Source organism: Ranitomeya variabilis, chromosome 6 (assembly GCF_051348905.1).
Source record: "Ranitomeya variabilis isolate aRanVar5 chromosome 6, aRanVar5.hap1, whole genome shotgun sequence".
In the NCBI taxonomy this organism is placed as follows: Eukaryota; Metazoa; Chordata; class Amphibia; order Anura; family Dendrobatidae; genus Ranitomeya; species Ranitomeya variabilis.
Window position 1 is genome coordinate 398,093,092 of NC_135237.1, and position 18,279 is coordinate 398,111,370.

An 18,279-nucleotide genomic window follows, 5' to 3' on the forward strand; every position below is an offset into this window, starting at 1 on the left:
TGGGGGAGTGCTGTATTATATTCTTTGGGAAAGGGCTGTATTAGATTCTATGGGGTCTGTATTATACTGTATTCAATGGGGGGCTACATTATATTCTATGGGGGCTGTATTATGTTCTATGGGAAAGTTGGCTGTATTATATTCTTTGGGGGCTATATTATATTCTATGTGGGGGCTGTATTATATTCTCTGGGAGACTACATTATATTCTATGGGGAGCTGTATTATATTCTATGGCGAGGTTGGCTGTATGATATTCTCTGGGGGCCTACATTATATTCTATGATGGGCTGCATTATATTCTCTGGGGGCTACATTATATTTCATGGGGTGCTGCGTTATATTCTATGAGGGAGGATTGCATCATACTCTTTGATGGGGCTACATTATATTCTATGGGGAGGTGGGCTGTATTATATTCTATGGGGGGCTACATTATATTCTATGTATTAAAATTATTATATTCTATGAGGGATGACTGCATCATACTCTATGAGGGGACTATTGTATTTTATGGGAGGCTGTATTATATTCTATGGGGGCCAGATTATATTGCATGGGGGCTTCATTATACTCTATGAGGGAGCTACATTATATTCTATGGGGGCTGCATTATACTATATGAGGAGGGCTATATTGCATTCTATGGAGGGGCTACATTATATTCTATGGGGGGCTGCATTATATTCTATGGGGGCTGCATTATAATCTGAGGGGGCTACCATATATTCTATGGAGGGGCTGCATTATACTATATGAGGGACTGCATTATATTCTATGGGGGTTATATTATATTGTATTGTGGGGCTGCATTATACTCAGGGGGCTACATTATATTCTGTGGGGTGGCTGCATTACACTCTGTGGGTGGCAGCACTATACTATATGTGGGCTGCATTATACTATATCGAGGACTATGGGGAAAACATTACACTATATGAAGAACTATGGGGTGCATTATTCTATGGGAAGTGAATTGTATTACATGGATGACTATAGTGGTGCATTATACTATATGGAGCACTATCAGGAGTGTATTATACTGTATGGAGAACTGAGGAGAGTATTATACTATATGGAGGACTGATGAGTGCATTATACTATATGGAGGACTGATGAGTCTATTATACTATATGGAGGACTGAGCAGTGTATTTTAATATATGGAGGACCATGAGGAGTGTAATATACTATATGGAGACCTATGGGTAGTGTATAACACTATATGGAGTACTGAGGAGTGTATTTTAATATACGAAGGAATATAGGACGTGTGTTATACTATATGGAGGACTATGGGAAGTGTAGTATACTATATGGAGGACTATGGGTAGTGTATAATACTACATGGAAGACTGAGGAGTGTATTTTAATATATGGAGGACTTTAGGGAGTGTATTTTACTATATGGAGGACTGAGGAGTGTATTAAACTATATGGAGGACTGAGGAGCATATTATACTATATGGGGGACTATGGGTAGTGTATAACACTATATGGAGGACTGAGGAGTGTATTTAATATATGGAGGACTATAGGGAGTGTATTATACTGTATGGAGGACTATGGAGAGTGTATTATACTATATGGAGGGCCATGGGTAGTGTATAATACTATATGGAAGACTGAGGAGTGTATTTTAATATATGAAGGACTATAGGGAGTGTATTATATTATATAGAGGACTATGGAGTGTATTATACTATATGGAGGACTATGGGGAGTGTATAATACTATATGGAGCACTATGAGGAGTGTATTATACTATATGGAGGACTGAGCAGTGTATTTTAATATATGGAGGACCTTGAGGAGTGTATTAAACTATATGGAGGACTATGGGTAGTGTTTAATACTATATGGAGTACTGAGGAGTGTATTTTAATACAGTATATGGAGGACTATACCGAGTATATTATACTATATAGAGGACTATGGGGAACATAGCGGCCTGAACTCAGCGCATGTAAATGCAACAGTAATGCTTATGTGTGATGTGCAATATTTTAGCATTTGGGACCCCATTTTAAACCTTTGCCTAGGGCCCAACTTTGCCTAAAACTGGCCCTGACTGACAGGACACCCTTTTGCTGCTTCATTACCTCTCACAGTGACCAGGGAGTGCCCTGTCACTATGTGTATTGCACAGATGAAGAATCTACTGAGAATCTAAATAGCAGAACTTTTACAATTACAAAGTGATTGAAGACATCTGGGATAACAGTACTGGAGAACTAGTATAGACTCTTCAGACAGAGTCTACTGAGCAAACATAAAAATTGGCAGCCAATGTGTAAACTGAACCGGGATTGGATCCCCATGATATAAAAATGAATAAAAATCCTGCACAAACCAGTTTAAGCCAGCGTCAAAGCAGAGTTACATGGGAAACAGTGGTCTCCTGTGGCCGTTGATTAGTTTTCCAGGCAAAAATATTCTCAATGTCCATGTACGTTGCTAATAAAATGGAACAGCAGCTGCAAATTACATGCAAGCGGTTAATGATAGGTTATGGTCAGCGGCATATTCCTCATCACCTCAGGAGGACAGGTACTTGCCACACCCCTGAAGCACACATCGCTGATGATGCTTCACTTCAGTGAGAGGGCATAGGCTGCAGCAGTGATAGCAGCCTATGCCCCTGATGATGCTTATTTGACTATCCTAGCATGCATCATTAGAGGAAATAGTGAAAAAAACCAAAGCAGTTAAGGTACCTTCACACGAAACGACTTTGTAACGATATCGCTAGCGATCCGTGATGTTGCAGCGTCCTCGCTAGCGATATCGTTTAGTTTGACACGCAGCAGCGATCAGGATCCTGCTGTGATGTCGCTGGTCGCTGAATAAAGTCCAGAACTTTATTTGGTCGTCCGATCGCCGTGTATCGTTGTGTTTGAAAGCAAAAGCAACGATATCAGCGATGTTTTACACTGCTAACCAGGGTAAACATCGGGTTACCAAGCGCAGGGCCGCGCTTAGTAACCCGATGTTTACCCTGGTTACCAGCGTAAAAGTAAAAAAAACAAACAGTACATGCTCACCTACGCGTCCCCCAGCGTCTGCTTCCTGACACTTACTGAGCGCCGGCCCTAAAGTGAAAGTGAAAGCACAGCGGTGACGTCACCGCTCTGCTGTTAGGGCCGGAGCTCAGTCAGTGCAGGAAGCGGACGCCGGGGGACGCGCAGGTGAGCATGTACTGTTTGTTTTTTTTACTTTTACGCTGGTAACCAGGGTAAACATCGGGTTACTAAGCGCGGCCCTGCGCTTAGCAACCCGATGTTTACTCTGGTTACCAGGGGACCTCGGCATCGTTGGTCGCTGGAGAGCGGTCTGTGTGACAGCTCCCCAGCGATCAAACAGCGACGCTGTAGCGATCGGCATCGTTGTCGCTATCGCTGCAGCGTCGCTTCGTGTGAAGGTACCTTTAGAGTAGAGAGGGAACGGCAGGGAATTTTTAATGAAAGCATATTAGAAAAATGGCTCGATTACTACATTAAATAAATAGGATTTTTTAATTAAAATATACAATTTCAGATTACCCCTTTCAACATACTGTTTGTTCTACAGTATACACCATATTTGTTTTATCAATTTCTAAACATCTAGCAGCACAACATTTTCTTAAAGGTGCTTCTTAGTTCTGGACTTCGAAATGCATAAATCAGAGGGTCAATCACTGAATTGCACAATATAAGTGTGCAGTTTACATATAGAGTTGACATATAGCAAGCACAATAAGGATTTTGAGGGCAAAATATGAATAAGAAGAGATGAAGAATAAATGGAAACCAACAACAAATGAAAACACCCAACAAAATTGTCAGTGTAATCGCCCCTTTCATGTTTGTCTTCTGCTGCACGGAATTCCATTGACCAGAAAGTGATGATATTTTTCGTGCATGTGATTGCGCTAGAAGGAACATATGAATATAAAGGCATACAATAAAGACAAACAGCAAGAAAAATAAAGAAGTAAAGCACATTACTGTAATGGTATAATCAAAGAAGATTATTATAACTATACCACATCCACCACCTAATACCCATATGGCAGTCAAGATGATCCAAGCTCTTCTGATAGTCATAATGTTGTGGTAGCGAAGGGCATAGAAAATAGTTATGTATCGGTCAGCAGCAATAGCAGACAGGCTTAAAATTGATCCAAGTAGTGACAGTACAAAGAACCAGTCCATAATATCATCCATCTTTTTCTCAATTTTACCATTTTTTTTAAGATGACCATGATTTGCTAAAATCATCATAATGTTCTCCAGAATTTTGTATAGGCTTCCCAGGATGTCAGAAAAAGACAAACTGCAAATAAAAAAGTACATGGGCAAGTGGAGTTTTTTGTTTTTGATTACAGCAGTAAAAACGAGAACATTTTCCAATACACCTAGAATTGATATGGTGAAAAATATTTCTTCTGGGACGTTGATGATTAAGCACTGAGTATGATTAGGAGCCATTGAAGTTCCATTTATGTAACCAGTGTTTTGCTTCATCATTTCTGTTGCTCTCTCCATCTTCTGATTGTATTGATTAGCTTTATTGATTTAAATTAATGTTTTACAATGTTTTCCTCTTGCACTGAAAAACAATACAGATTTATTTTCAGCATTATATTTTTTTTATTTCAGATAATATCAGTTAATGACAAAATCATCAGGATTTTAGATTGAAAGCATGGAATATTCTTATGACAGCTAGCTGCAATCAAACCTCTGTCTTTAGATAGATACCAGATAGTGGGAACACTCAGGCCATGTGCACACGTTCAGTATTTTTCGCGTTTTTTTCGCGTTTTTTCGCTATAAAAACGTGATAAAAATGCGAAAAAAACGCTAACATATGCCTCCCATTATTTTCAGTGTATTCCGCATTTTTTGTGCAAATGTAGCCTTTTTTTCCGCGAAAAAATCGCATTGCGGAAAAAAAAGCAACATGTTCATTAAAATGCGGAATTGCGTGGATTCTGCACACCTAGGAGTGCATTGATCTGCTTACTTCCCGCACGGGGCTGTGCACACCATGCGGGAAGTAAGCAGATTATGTGCGGTTGGTACCCAGGGTGGAGGAGAGGAGACTCTCCTCCACGGACTGGGCACCATATAATTGGTCAAAAAAAAGAATTAAAATAAAAAATAGTCCTATACTCACCTTCGATGTCTTCCCGCCTCTCAGCTGCATGCTGCCGCTTCGGTTTCTATAGCTGGTGTGCGGTGAAGGACCTGCGATGACGTCGCGGTCTTGTGATTGGTCGAGACCGGTCATGTGACCGCTCACGTGACCACGATGTCATGGAAGGTCCTGAACCACACCGGCATCTATAGGAACGGACACCTGCAGGTGAGTATAACCATTTTTTTTATTTTTTTTATTATTTTTAAACATTCTATCTTTTACTATAGATGCTGCATAGGCTGCATCTATAGTAAAAAGATGGTCACACTTGTCAAACGCTATGTTTGACAAGTGTGACCAACCTGTCAGTCAGTTTTCCAAGCGATGCTACAGATCGCTTGGAAAACTTTAGCATTCTGCAAGCTAATTACGCTTGCAGAATGCTAAAAAAACGCGAAAAAAAATTGCGGATTTCTTGCAGAAAATTTCCGGTTTTCTTCAGGAAATTTCTGCAAGAAATCCGGACGTGTGCACATACCCTCATAGAAGGTGCCTACTGGAGTGAGGCCAATATTTATTTTGCCAAATCAGACTTACCCCTTTGACAATTTAACCCCCTAAAGACTGAGTCACTTTGTAAGTTAATTACTGAGCCTCATTTTTTAAATCTAGCTAGCGTCAATTTATGAGGTAATAACTCAGGAACACTTCAACCGAACCCACTGATTCTAAAATTGTTTTTTTGTGACATGCTGCAATTCATGTATTAAATTTTAGATGATAATATTTTAGTTATTTATAAAAATATTGAAAATTTGGCAAAAAAATTGAAAATGTTACAATTTTTAAACTTTGATTTGTCATGCTCTTAAAAAAGATAGTTATATCATACAGAACATTAAATACAGTAAATAACATTTACTACATGTCTACTTTACATCAGTACTATTTTTTAAACTTTTTTTGTTAGGAAGGTTAACCCCTTTACCCACAAGGGTGGTTTGCACGTTATGGACCGGGACAATTTTTACACTTCTGACCACTGTCCCATGATGAGGTTATAACTCTGGAACGCTTCAACGGATCCAAGTGATTCTGACATTGTTTTCTTGTGACATATTGTACTTCATGATAGTGGTAAAATTTCTTTGTTATTACCTGCGTTTATTTGTGAAAAAAATGGAAATTTGGCAAAAATTTTGAAAATTTCGCAATTTTCCAACTTTGAATTTTTATGCAATTAAATCACAGAGATATGTCACACAAAATACTTAATAAGTAACATTTCCCACATGTCTACTTTACATCAGCACAATTTTGGAACCAACATTTTTTGTTTGTTAGGGAGTTATAAGGGTTAAAAGTTGACCAGCAATTTCTCATTTTTACAACACCATTTTTTTTAGGGACCACATCTCATTTGAAGTCATTTTGAGGGGTATATATGATAGAAAATACCAAAGTATGACACCATTCTAAAAACTGCACCCCTCAAGGTGCTCAAAACCACATTCAAGAAGTTTATTAACCCTTCAAGTGTTTCACAGGAATTTTTGGAATGTTTAAATAAAAATGAACATTTAACTTTTTTTCACACAAAATTTAATTCAGCTCCAATTTGTTTTATTTTGCCAAGGGTAACAGGAGAAAATGGACCCCAAACGTTGTTGTACAATTTGTCCTGAGTACGCCGATACCCCATATGTGGGGGTAAACTACTGTTTGGGTGCATGGCAGAGCTCGGAAGGGAAGGAGCGCCGTTTGACTTTTCAATGCAAAATTGAAAGGAATTGAAATGGGACGCCATGTTGCGTTTGGATAGCCACTGATGTGCCTAAACATTGAAACCCCCCACAAGTGACACCATTTTGGAAAGTAGACCCCCTAAGGAACTTATCTAGAGGTGTGGTGAGCACTTTGACCCACCAAGTGCTTCACAGAAGTTTATAATTAGTGTTGAGCATTCCGATACCGCAAGTATCGGGTATCGGCCGATACTTGCGGTTATCGGAATTCCGATACCGAGATCCAATACTTTTGTGGTATCGGGTATCGGTATCGAAACAACATTAATGTGTAAAAGAAAGAATTAAAATAAAAAATATTGCTATACTCACCTCTCCGACGCAGCCTGGACCTTACCGAGGGAACCGGCAGCGTTCTTTGCTTAAAATGCGCGCGTTTACTGCCTTCCGTGACGTCACGGCTTGTGATTGGTCGCGTGCCGCCCATGTGGCCGCGACACGACCAATCACAGCAAGCCGTGACGTAATTTTCAGGTCCTGAATGCCTAATTCTAGGCATTCAGGATTTGAAAATTACGTTACGGCTTGTGATTGGTCGCGTCGCGGTCACATGGGCGACGCGACTAATCACAAGCCGTGACATCACGGGTGGCAGGAAACGCGCACATTTTAAAATTACGTCACGGCTTGTGATTGGTTGCGTGCCGCCCATGTGACCGCGACGCGACCAATCACAGCAAGCCGTGACGTAATTTCAGGTCCTGAATGCCTAATTCTGCATTCAGGACCTGAAAATTACGTCACGGCTTGCTGTGATTGGTCGCGTCGCGGTCACATGGGCGGCACGCAACCAATCACAAGCCGTGACGTCACGGAAGGCAGTAAACGCGCGCATTTTAAGCAAAGAACGCTGCCGGTTCCCTCGGTAAGGTCCAGGCTGCGTCGGAGAGGTGAGTATAGCAATATTTTTTATTTTAATTCTTTATTTTACACATTAATATGGATCCCAGAGCCTGAAGGAGAGTTTCCTCTCCTTCAGACCCTGGGAACCATCAGGGATACCGTCCGATACTTGAGTCCCATTGACTTGTATTGGTATCGGGTATCGGTATCGGATTAGATCCGATACTTTGCCGGTATCGGCCGATACTTTCTGATACCAATACTTTCAAGTATCGGACGGTATCGCTCAACACTATTTATAATGCAAAACAGTAAAAATAAAAAATCATTTTTTTTCACAAAAATTATCTTTTCGCCACCAATTTTTTATTTTGCCAAGGGTAAGGAAGAAATTGGACCCCAAAAGTTGTTGTACAATTTGTCCTGAGTACGCTGATACCCCAAATGTGGGGGTAAACCACTGTTTGGGTGCATGGGAAAGCTCGGAAGGGAAGGAGCGCTGTTTGACTTTTCAATGCAAAATTGACAGGAATTGAGATGGGACGCCATGTTGCGTTTGGAGAGCCACTGATGTGCCTAAACACTGAAACCCCCCACAAGTGACACCATTTTGGAAAGTAGACCCCCTAAGGAACTTATCTAGATGTGTGGTGAGCACTTTGACCCACCAAGGGCTTCACAGAAGTTTATAATGCAGAGCCGTAAAATAAAACAAAAATTTTTTCCCACCAAAATTATTTTTAGCCCCCAGTTTTGTATTTTTCCGAGGGTAACAGGAGAAATTGGACCCCCAAAGTTGTTGTCCAATTTGTCCTGAGTGCGCTGATACCCCATATGTGGGGGGGAACCACTGTTTGGGCGCATGGGAGGGCTCGGAAGGGAAGGAACGCCATTTGGAATGCAGACTTAGATGGAATGGTCTGCAGGCGTCACATTGCATTTGCAGAGCCCCTAATGTACCTAAACAGTAGAAACCCCCCACAAGTGACCCCATATTGGAAACTAGACCACCCAAGGAACTTATTTAGATGTGTTGTGAGAACTTTGAGCCCCCAAGTGTTTCACTACAATTTATAATGCAGAGCCGTGAAAATAAAAAATCCTTTTTTTTTCCACAAAAATTATTTTTTAGCCCCCAGTTTTGTATTTTCCCAAGGGTAACAGGAGAACTTGGACCACAAAAGTTGTTGTCCAATTTGTCCTGAGTACGCTGATACCCCATATGTTGGGGTAAACCCCTGTGTGGGCACACGGGAGAGCTCGGAAGGGAAGGAGCACTGTTTTACTTTTTCAACGCAGAATTGGCTGGAATTGAGATCGGACGCCATGTCGCGTTTGGAGAGCCCCTGATGTGCCTAAACAGTGGAAACCCCCCAATTATAACTGAAACCCTAATGCAAACACACCCCTTACCCTAATCCCAACGGTAACCCTAACCACACCTCTAACCCAGACACACCCCTAACCCTAATCCCAACCTTATTCCCAACTGTAAATGTAATCCAAACCCTAACCCTAACTTTAGCCCCAACCCTAACTTTAGCCCCAACCCTAACTGTAGCCTTAACCCTAGCCCCAACCCTAACCCTAGCCCTAACTCTAGCCCTAACCCTAGCCCTAACCCTAGCCCCAACCCTAACCATAGCCCTAAACCTAGCCCTAACCCTAGCCCTAACCCTAACCCTAACCCTAGCCCTAACCCTAACCCTAACCCTAGCCCTAACCCTATCCCTAACCCTAACCCTAACCCTAGCCCTAACCCTAGCCCTAACCCTAACCCTAACCCTAACCCTAGCCCTAACCCTAGCCCTAACCCTAACCCTAACCCTAGCCCTAACCCTAGCCCTAACCCTAACCCTAGCCCTAATGGGAAAATGGAAATAAATATGTTTTTTAAAATTTTTTAATTTTTCCCTAACTAAGGGGGTGATGAAGGGGGGTTTGGTTTACTTTTATAGCGGGTTTTTTAGCGGATTTTTATGATTGGCAGCCGTCACACACTGAAAGACGCTTTTTATTGCAAAAAATATTTTTTACGTTACCACATTTTGAGAGCTATAATTTTTCCATATTTGAGACCACAGAGTCATGTGAGGTCTTCTTTTTTGCGGGACAAGTTGACGTTTTTATTGGTAACATTTTCGGGCACGTGACATTTTTTGATCGCTTTTTATTCCGATTTTTGTGAGGCAGAATGACCAAAAACCAGCTATTCATGAATTTCTTTTGGGGGAGGCGTTTATACCGTTCCGCATTTGGTAAAATTGATAAAGCAGTTTTATTCTTCGGGTCAGTACGATTACAGCGATATCTCATTTATATCATTTTTTTATGTTTTGGCGCTTTTATATGATAAAAACTAGTTTATTGAAAAAATAATTATTTTGGCATCGCATTATTCTGAGGACTATAACTTTTTCATTTTTTTGCTGATGATGCTGTATCGCAGCTCTTTTTTTGCGGGACAAAATGACGCTTTCAGCGGTACCATGGTTATTTATATCCGTCTTTTTGATCGCGCTTTATTCCACTTTTTATTCGGCGGTATGATAATAAAGCATTGTTTTTTGCCTCTTTTTTTTTTTTCTTACGGTGTTTACTGAAGGGGTTAACTAGTGGGACAGTTTTATAGGTTGGGTCGTTACGGACGCGGCGATACTAAATATGTGTACTTTTATTGTTTGTTTTTTTATTTAGATAAAGAAATGTATTTATGGGAATAATATATTTTTTTTTCTTTATTTAGGAATTTTTTTTTTATTTTTTTTTTTTACACATGTGGAAATTTTTTTTTTACTTTGTTCCAGGGGGGGACATCACAGATCGGTGATCTGACAGTGTGCACAGCACTCTGTCAGATCACCGATCTCACTTAGAGTGCAGCAGGCTTACCAGCACCTGCACTGAGCAGGCACTCGGTAAGCCAGCTCCCTCCCTGCAGGACCCGGATGACGCGGCCATCTTGGATCCGGGACCTGCAGCGAGGAAGGAGGTAGGAGACCCTCGCAGCAACGCGATCACATCGCGTTGCTCCGGGGGTCTCAGGGAAGCCCGCAGGGAGCCCCCTCCCTGCTCAATGCTTCCCTATACCGCCGGCACACCGCGATCATGTTTGATCGTGGTGTGCCCGGGGGTTAATGTGCCGGGGGCGGTCCGTGACCCCCCGTGAGCGCGGCCGATCGTGCTGGACTTACTATTCCGTCCTTGGGAAGTGGAAGGAATAGTACGTCCAATGACAGAAAGGGGTTAAAAGTTGGTCAGCAACTTATGATTTTTCCAACAAAATTTACAAAACCATTTTTTAAGGGACCACAACACATTTGAAGCGACTTTGAGAGGTCAATGTATCAGAAAAAATACCTAAAAATGACAACATTATAAAAACTGCAGACCTCAAACTGCTCAACACCACATCCAAGAAGTTTATAATCCCTTTAGTTGCTTCACAGGAATGGAAAAAATATCATTTTACTTTTTCCAACAAAAATGTTACTTTAGGCTGGTTTCACACTTGCGTTTTTATCTGCATGCGTTTTTAAAAAAACGCATGTGTGAAAAAACGCATGTAAACGCGGTAAAACGCATGCGTTTTTTAGACGCATGCGTTTTTATAGAAAAACACAAGAAAACAAGAAAAAAAATAAAAAACCCTGCCCCTAACCCTAACTCTAACCCTACCCCTAACCCTAACCCTACCCCTAACCCTACCCCTAACCTGAAATACGTGGCACTGAAATACGTTTATATACGTATATACGTATATAAGTGCCACGATATTTCAGTGGCCACGTATTTAAGTGCCACGTAAGTGCCACGAATTTAAGTGCCACGTAAGTGCCACGTATTTAAGTGCCACATATTTAAGTGCCACGTATTTAAGTGCCACGTATGTGCCACGTATGTGCCACGTATGTGCCACGTATTTAAGTGCCACGTAAGTGCCACGTATTTAAGTGCCACGTATTTAAGTGCCACGTATGTGCCACGTATGTGCCATGTATTTAAGTGTCACGTATGTGCCACGTATGTGCCACGTATTTAAGTGCCACGTAAGTGCCACGTATTTAAGTGCCACGTATTTAAGTGCCACGTATTTAAGTGCCACGTATGTGCCACTTTTGTGCCACGTATGTAAGTGCCACGTATATAAGTGCCACGTATATAAGTGCCACGTATTTACGTGCCACGATATTTCAGTGCCACGCATAGCCACGTAGTTATAGTATTCATAGTACGTGGCACTGAAATACGTGGCACTGAAATACGTGGCACTGAAATATGTGGCACTGAAATACGTGGCACTGAAATACGTGGCACTGAAATATCGTGGCACTGAAATACGTGGCACTGAAATAAATGGCACTGAAATACGTGGTACTATGTCAGAAAATGTTCATTAAATGGTTAAGGGTGAGGTTAGGGGTAGAGTTAGGGTTAGGGTTTGGATCCCTTTATCACCTTGATGGTGGTGGGTGGCTTTTCAGTGTGTTTTCTGTTTTTTTTCTATAAAAACGCATGCGTTTTTAACGCAAAAAACGCATGTGCTTAAAAACGCATGGGTTTACATAGACAGCAATGCATTTTTTGCCGCGAAAAAACGCATGCGTTTTTTCGCGGCAAAAAAAACGCGCAAAAAAATACTACAGGTTGCATTTTTGAAAATGGACGCATGCAGAAAAAAACGCATGCGTTTGAAAACGCGACCAAACGCGTACAAAAAAACACATGCATTTTCAATGTTAAATATAGGGAAAAAACGCATGCGTTTTTTGTGCAAAAAACGCTGCAGACAAAAACGCAAGTGTGAAACCAGCCTTAGCCCTAAATTTAGAGATTTTACAAGTGTAGTACGAGAAAAACATGATACTATTTGTTATTTCCTCCTGAGTACGCTGACACCCATATGTGGTGGAAAACTACTGATTGGGTGAAGGACAGTGCTAGGAAAGGATAGAACACCATTCATCTTTTGGAACACAAAATTGGCTGAAATCAGTAGCTGTCACCATGTCATTTTGGAAACAAGACCCCTTAAGTTATTTATTTAGATATTTGGTAAGTCATCCATAGAGTATTACTTGCTTTTTGATAAATTTTGGAGGTATATAACACTCCAAAAAAGAGTTAAAAAATGTTTCTGAATTCAATTAGTCATCCATAGAGTATTATGTGCTTAGTGAGTAGCAAGGCGACAACAATGGCAGAATTATTCAAGATTCCTGATGGAGTGAACAGAGGAATATCAGAGCAAGACCAAGAAGACATGACAGCAAAGATGGCAGGAGCCTGTGGTCCAGAACTAGCTTTTTTTCCAGAATGAACAAGGCCCGTGTCATGATACCCGGTTATTAATGCTGCAAGGGAAACTGCAACCAGCAGCAACAGACAGAACACTGGGTATCTAACCTGATCACCAACGGGACCTTCCACATGAGACAGATTGATCAGGTAAAGCAACAGGACCTTAGACTGTGTGACAGAGTAGGAGGCAGTCAGGGGGCGGAGCCAGACACCGGGAAACAGAGAAGGGACAAGCATAAAAGAATAGTGAAACAAGCAGAGGTGGTAGCCAGGAGATTACAAGATACCAAACAGAGAGAGTCAGGGAATAGTTAGAAGCCAAGCCAGGGGTCAATTATCCAGGAAAATCAATAAAGCATGGGACAGCAAGACACTAAGCAAGCCAGCACACACTTCAGAGGTCAAGCATGCAGACTGCAGAAAAACCTATAGCTGACAAGGGTACCAGGTTAGGAGCGAGTATAAATAGCCCTCCCATCTTGAAAGAGAGGCTAACCACATTAACCCTGAGAGAACAGGATATTAACCTTGTTCTAACCATGACAGCCCGAACCTAGGCCGCTGCCTTCACTGCTGGGGTTATTGCGGACTTCAGACATAAGAGTCAGGATCCAGCAACTAATGAGAAGAATGTGGGTCCTAGGCTGGTCGGAAGAGAGAAGGAGGTGAACCAGGACAAGTGCTGGAGACATGCAAGTGTAGCACCCCAGGTAACCGGTTATTACAGTGGTATTGCTTTCCTTTCGGGGAGGGTGATGCCATGCTTGGAAGCGAGGAAGGATCCCTTTAACAGGTAACCAGTAAATGCAACACTGTTCTGACTCCAGGCCAGAAGGGGGAGCTCGAGACCTGGATTCAGGGAAACTTCCCTATATATTCTGGCTGGAGGAGGAGTTAGTCAGATTGTGAGAGGAGAGTGAGGAAGCAGACAGAGAGAGTCCGACAGAGGAATGCTGGGACGAGTGGTTCTGTAGCTCCTTGAAGGAAAGAGCAACAGAGCATTCTGTAGGAGACTGAAAAGGCAAGAGAAGCACAGGAGAAGTAAAGAGCTGGAGGGAAGCTGTGACTAAGCTTCCTCCACGCTGAAGCGCAGAATACTGGTAGCCAGAAGACTGAGGTTGTGAGGGTAACTCTATGCCCCACAGCAGAAACCAGCGGACAGGAGATTGCAGGTCGCCCGCCCACCATAACACCAAAAGGCACAGCAGTATATAGAGCCCAGAGTCATCTTGAGAGACTCCTGTAAAAAGGCTCGCACTGCCTGCCATGCGGGTAGTGTCCTAGTAAAAGGGACAGAGAGAAAGTGGGGACTTTGTGTGAGGCCTAAGGAAGCAAGGGACTAAAACACAGTGCAGAGAGGAAGGCTTCCAACCCCACCTGGTTCTTGAATCACTTTAAAGCCGGACGGACCAAACCAGCACCTGTGATCCATACCCTGGACTGTGGCTTCCTTACACCAGTAAAAAGGTAAGGAGACTGCAACCTTATGTCCTCTAGTTCTTTCTGGCACTATACCATCTTTATCTACTACACCGAGAGCCCTGGGGACCCAGCTTCACCTGTGGGAAGCCATGCCTTTCCTGCTGCCATAACATCACCCCAGTGGACCCCTTTAAGCAGTGTCGGTCATCTCTGACCGATACCACTGATGGCGTCACGAACAAACTTTATTCTTTATTCAACAACCCCTTTAAAGTCCTTTCCTTTTAACTTGGACACCCAGGGCCACGGACCTGGTCATTGCCAACGTGACCACAACCCCTTTAACACTAGAAGTCCCAGAAATTTCGAGCTCCCCCCTAAAGTCCTGAAAGAGGGTCAAATGACCCTTAGTCCAAACTGACAACTCTGATTGCTCCAATTAGCATCCTTTCATTTGTAAATGTGGCCATTGCCTGAGGAATCTGCAGGGGGCAATTGTGTTGATCCACCTCAACAAAGGTCTTGTAAGAGAGTGTAAACAAAAGAATGTAAGCTGCTCCTGAATCTGTCTGCCCATCCCCCAGCTGCATTGTTGTGCAGGGGATATGCATAAGGTTGCTAACACCTTAACAAATTTGCATGCAGCCTTTTGTGCTGTGGGGGATAAATAGGTGACTGCTTCACCTATTTTGTTCACAAGAAACAAAATGCAGAGAAGTCAAAGTACATATGTAATGTACTTGAAATCAAAGTACATCTGTAATGTCCTCCCATATCTTGACAAGGACCCCAGTCGTCCCAACGAGGAGAGACTGTCCGAAACTGTAGTGATGAGGCTGATGGAACCATTCATGGACAAGGGCAGAACTGTAACCACGGACAATTTCTTTACATCATTGTCACTTGCACAACAACTGCTTATCCGGAAAACCACTATCCTTGGCACAGTCAACAAGAGTCGCCAGGAAATTACTTAATCCGCGAGACAGATGGACGGCACTGAATTCACCACTCAGGTGTTTTCAACCACTGGTGCCATACTGACAGTGTATGCAACCAAATGAAAGAAGGCCATCTACATTCTCAGCAGCATGCACAGCGTGGTTGAGACTGAGGATACCAACAAAAGGAAGCCAAACATGGTCACAAAATACAACCACACAAAGTGCGGTGTGGATGTAATGGACCAAATGATGCAGGAGTACAGCGTGCATGCAGGAACATGGAGATGGCCAGTCGCCGTGTTCTACAACATGATTGACATGGCAGCACTGAATGACCATGTTCTTTATCAGGCATGCACTGGGGTGCAGGAGAGATGGGTGGACTTCCTGGTTGAGCTTGCAAAAGAGTTAGGTGACTCTCATGTGACTGAAAAGAAGGCACGCAAGGAGAAACTCCTTCGGCTACAACCTTCCACACCCAGCCCTGGCAAAAGGGCGAAGTGTTAGGTCAACCATTGATGCACGAACAATTGTGCAAATGAGAGATGTGTTGACTGCTACAAATACACGTGTGGCAAATGTACCAGGGACACACCCAGGCTGTGCCAGGTATGTTCTGACAGTGCAGACAGATTGCTGAGTGAGTGCTGAAATGCTAGTCACACAAGAAGGATATGCCACTCACACGCACAAACGCAGCCCCCCACTGAAGCCTATTGTAAATATGTGTGGAATTGTTTTATTCCTTGTATTTTTTTTATTATTTTTATAACAAAAGTAAAAAGCATGGAAACAAATAACAGTTGTTCTTTTGTATATTTTTCACACTGAAATTTCAGTCCTAGTGTGCTTGAGGCCTTAGACACAAATGCTTCTGGTCATTACTCACAGCTGTACCTTGCTCTAAAATTTCTAATTCTCTATTTAAAATATATAAAAAATGATTCATTGTTTCAGTGCTTTTTTGCTCAAATAAAACTAAACTAAATACAATATGTATAGTCTTTGTTTTATCAAATACAATAAACTGAATAGAACTAAGGGTACCGTTGTACTAAACGATTTACCAACGATCACGACCAGCGATACGACCTGGCCGTGATCGTTGGTAAGTCGTTGTGTAGTCTCTGGAGAGCTGTCACACAGACAGCTCTCCAGCGACCAACGATGCCGAAGTTCCCGGGTAACCAGGGTAAACATCGGGTTAATAAGCGCAGGGCCGCGCTTAGTAACCCGATGTTTACCCTGGTTACCATTGTAAATGTAAAAAAAAAAAATAAACACTACATACTTACATTCCGGTGTCTGTCACGTCCCTCGCCGTCAGCTTCCCGCACTGACTGTCTCAGTGCCGGCCGTAAAGCACAGCGGTGACGTCATCGCTGTGCTCTGCTTTTACTTTACGGCCGGCGCTCACAGTCAGTGCGGGAAGCTGACGGCGAGGGACGTGACAGACATCAGAAAGAGAGTATGTACTGTTTTTTTTTTACATTTACAATGGTAACCAGGGTAAACATCGGGTTACTAAGCGCGGCCCTGCGCTTAGTAACCCGATGTTTACCCTGGTTACAAGCGAACACATCGCTGGATCGGTGTCACACACACCAATCCAGCGATGACAGCGGGTGATCCAGCGACGAAATAAAGTTCTGGACTTCTAGCTCCGACCAGCGATGTCACAGCAGGATCCTGATCGCTGCTGCGTGTCAAACACAACGAGATCGCTATCCAGGACGCTGCAACGTCACGGATCGCTGTCGTTCTCGTTGGAAAGTTGCTCAGTGTGACGGTACCTTAACTAGAAACTAAATGGCTAAACTCAATGGAAAACAACAACCTCCTGTGGTGCGACAGTAATGGCCTTAATTACAGAACAAAAGGCGGTGATTAGAGGACGTTAGCTAAAATGCTTCAGGTCATTCGACCTGTCTCTGGGTTCCAAAGGTAGAAATGTTAAATTATTCCTCTCTGGGACTTCTAGTGCTAACGATGACCGGACAAGGTACCGAGTACCTCTAGGTCCTGGCGGTGCGCTCCACTGGTGGTCCCAAAAGCTGCAAGGTCCAGAGAGTTGCCACCCGGGAGGAGGTCATTATATATGACCAGCAGGGTAGATGAGTGTCCATAGAGTTTTCATCACATCTCATTCAAGCAGCGGGCAGTAGAGATGGAAGACTTGACTCGAAGGCTGCAAGACCTGATGGCTGGAAGCAAGGTCAAGTTCCTCAAAATGAAGGGGAAACATCGATGGTATGCGGTGGGCATGTGATCCGAGAAGGAAGAGAGTAGGATGAACCATTCTTGCGAAATGAATGGGCCTGGCTCACTCACCCCTGAGAGATCAGAATGTCCTTGGAGTATTCTACCTTCTATGCGGGAGCAGGTTATGGTGCAGGTGACATGTGGGCTGTTGCCCATCTTTACATGTCTGGGACTCTGGCAGTACTCACAGCTGGGTCACTTACAATCCAGATACCTGGTAATTGGGCTCTAGGAAGCAGGTGGAGGCAGTCCTACTAGCCTCCAGAGAAAGGAGAAGAAGTAGCGGACACAAGAAGAGGATTACTGCATTAACATCCTTATAATTTTTTCCAGACTTTGCACATTGTGCAAAGGCTTTATTAAGGTAAGAGTACACCGACTACAGTAACAAAATATTTGAATGAGTCCCACCAGTTGTTAACTGTCACAGGTCTATGGATGAATGAATGACCCTCCTTAACATTCTTTCCTGGCTTTGCACTATGTGCAAAGCCTTTATGAATGTAGAAGACCAGCAACTACACTTTATAATATTTAACTATTTGAATAAGGTCTGCCAGTTGTTGCTTTAAGGGG

General features: G+C 42.7%; 1 protein-coding gene across 2 annotated transcripts in view; it reads right to left on the reverse strand.

The window, feature by feature from the left end:
- Positions 1 to 3,432: 3,432 nt before the first annotated feature.
- The window catches only part of MC2R (melanocortin 2 receptor), a 53,481-nt gene continuing 38,634 nt past the window's right edge, over positions 3,433 to 18,279 (reverse strand). The window contains exons 1-2 of one of the 2 annotated variants that reach the window (XM_077267682.1): positions 5,163 to 5,562; positions 3,433 to 4,592 (exon numbers count right to left, since the gene is read on the reverse strand). In XM_077267682.1, the coding sequence (XP_077123797.1) occupies positions 3,605 to 4,528 (924 nt within the window). In that variant the 5' untranslated portion in view covers positions 4,529 to 4,592; positions 5,163 to 5,562 and the 3' untranslated portion in view covers positions 3,433 to 3,604. Of the gene's footprint in view, positions 4,593 to 5,162; positions 5,563 to 18,279 lie in introns of those variants that run through there. The other variant, XM_077267683.1, reaches the window with a different exon arrangement.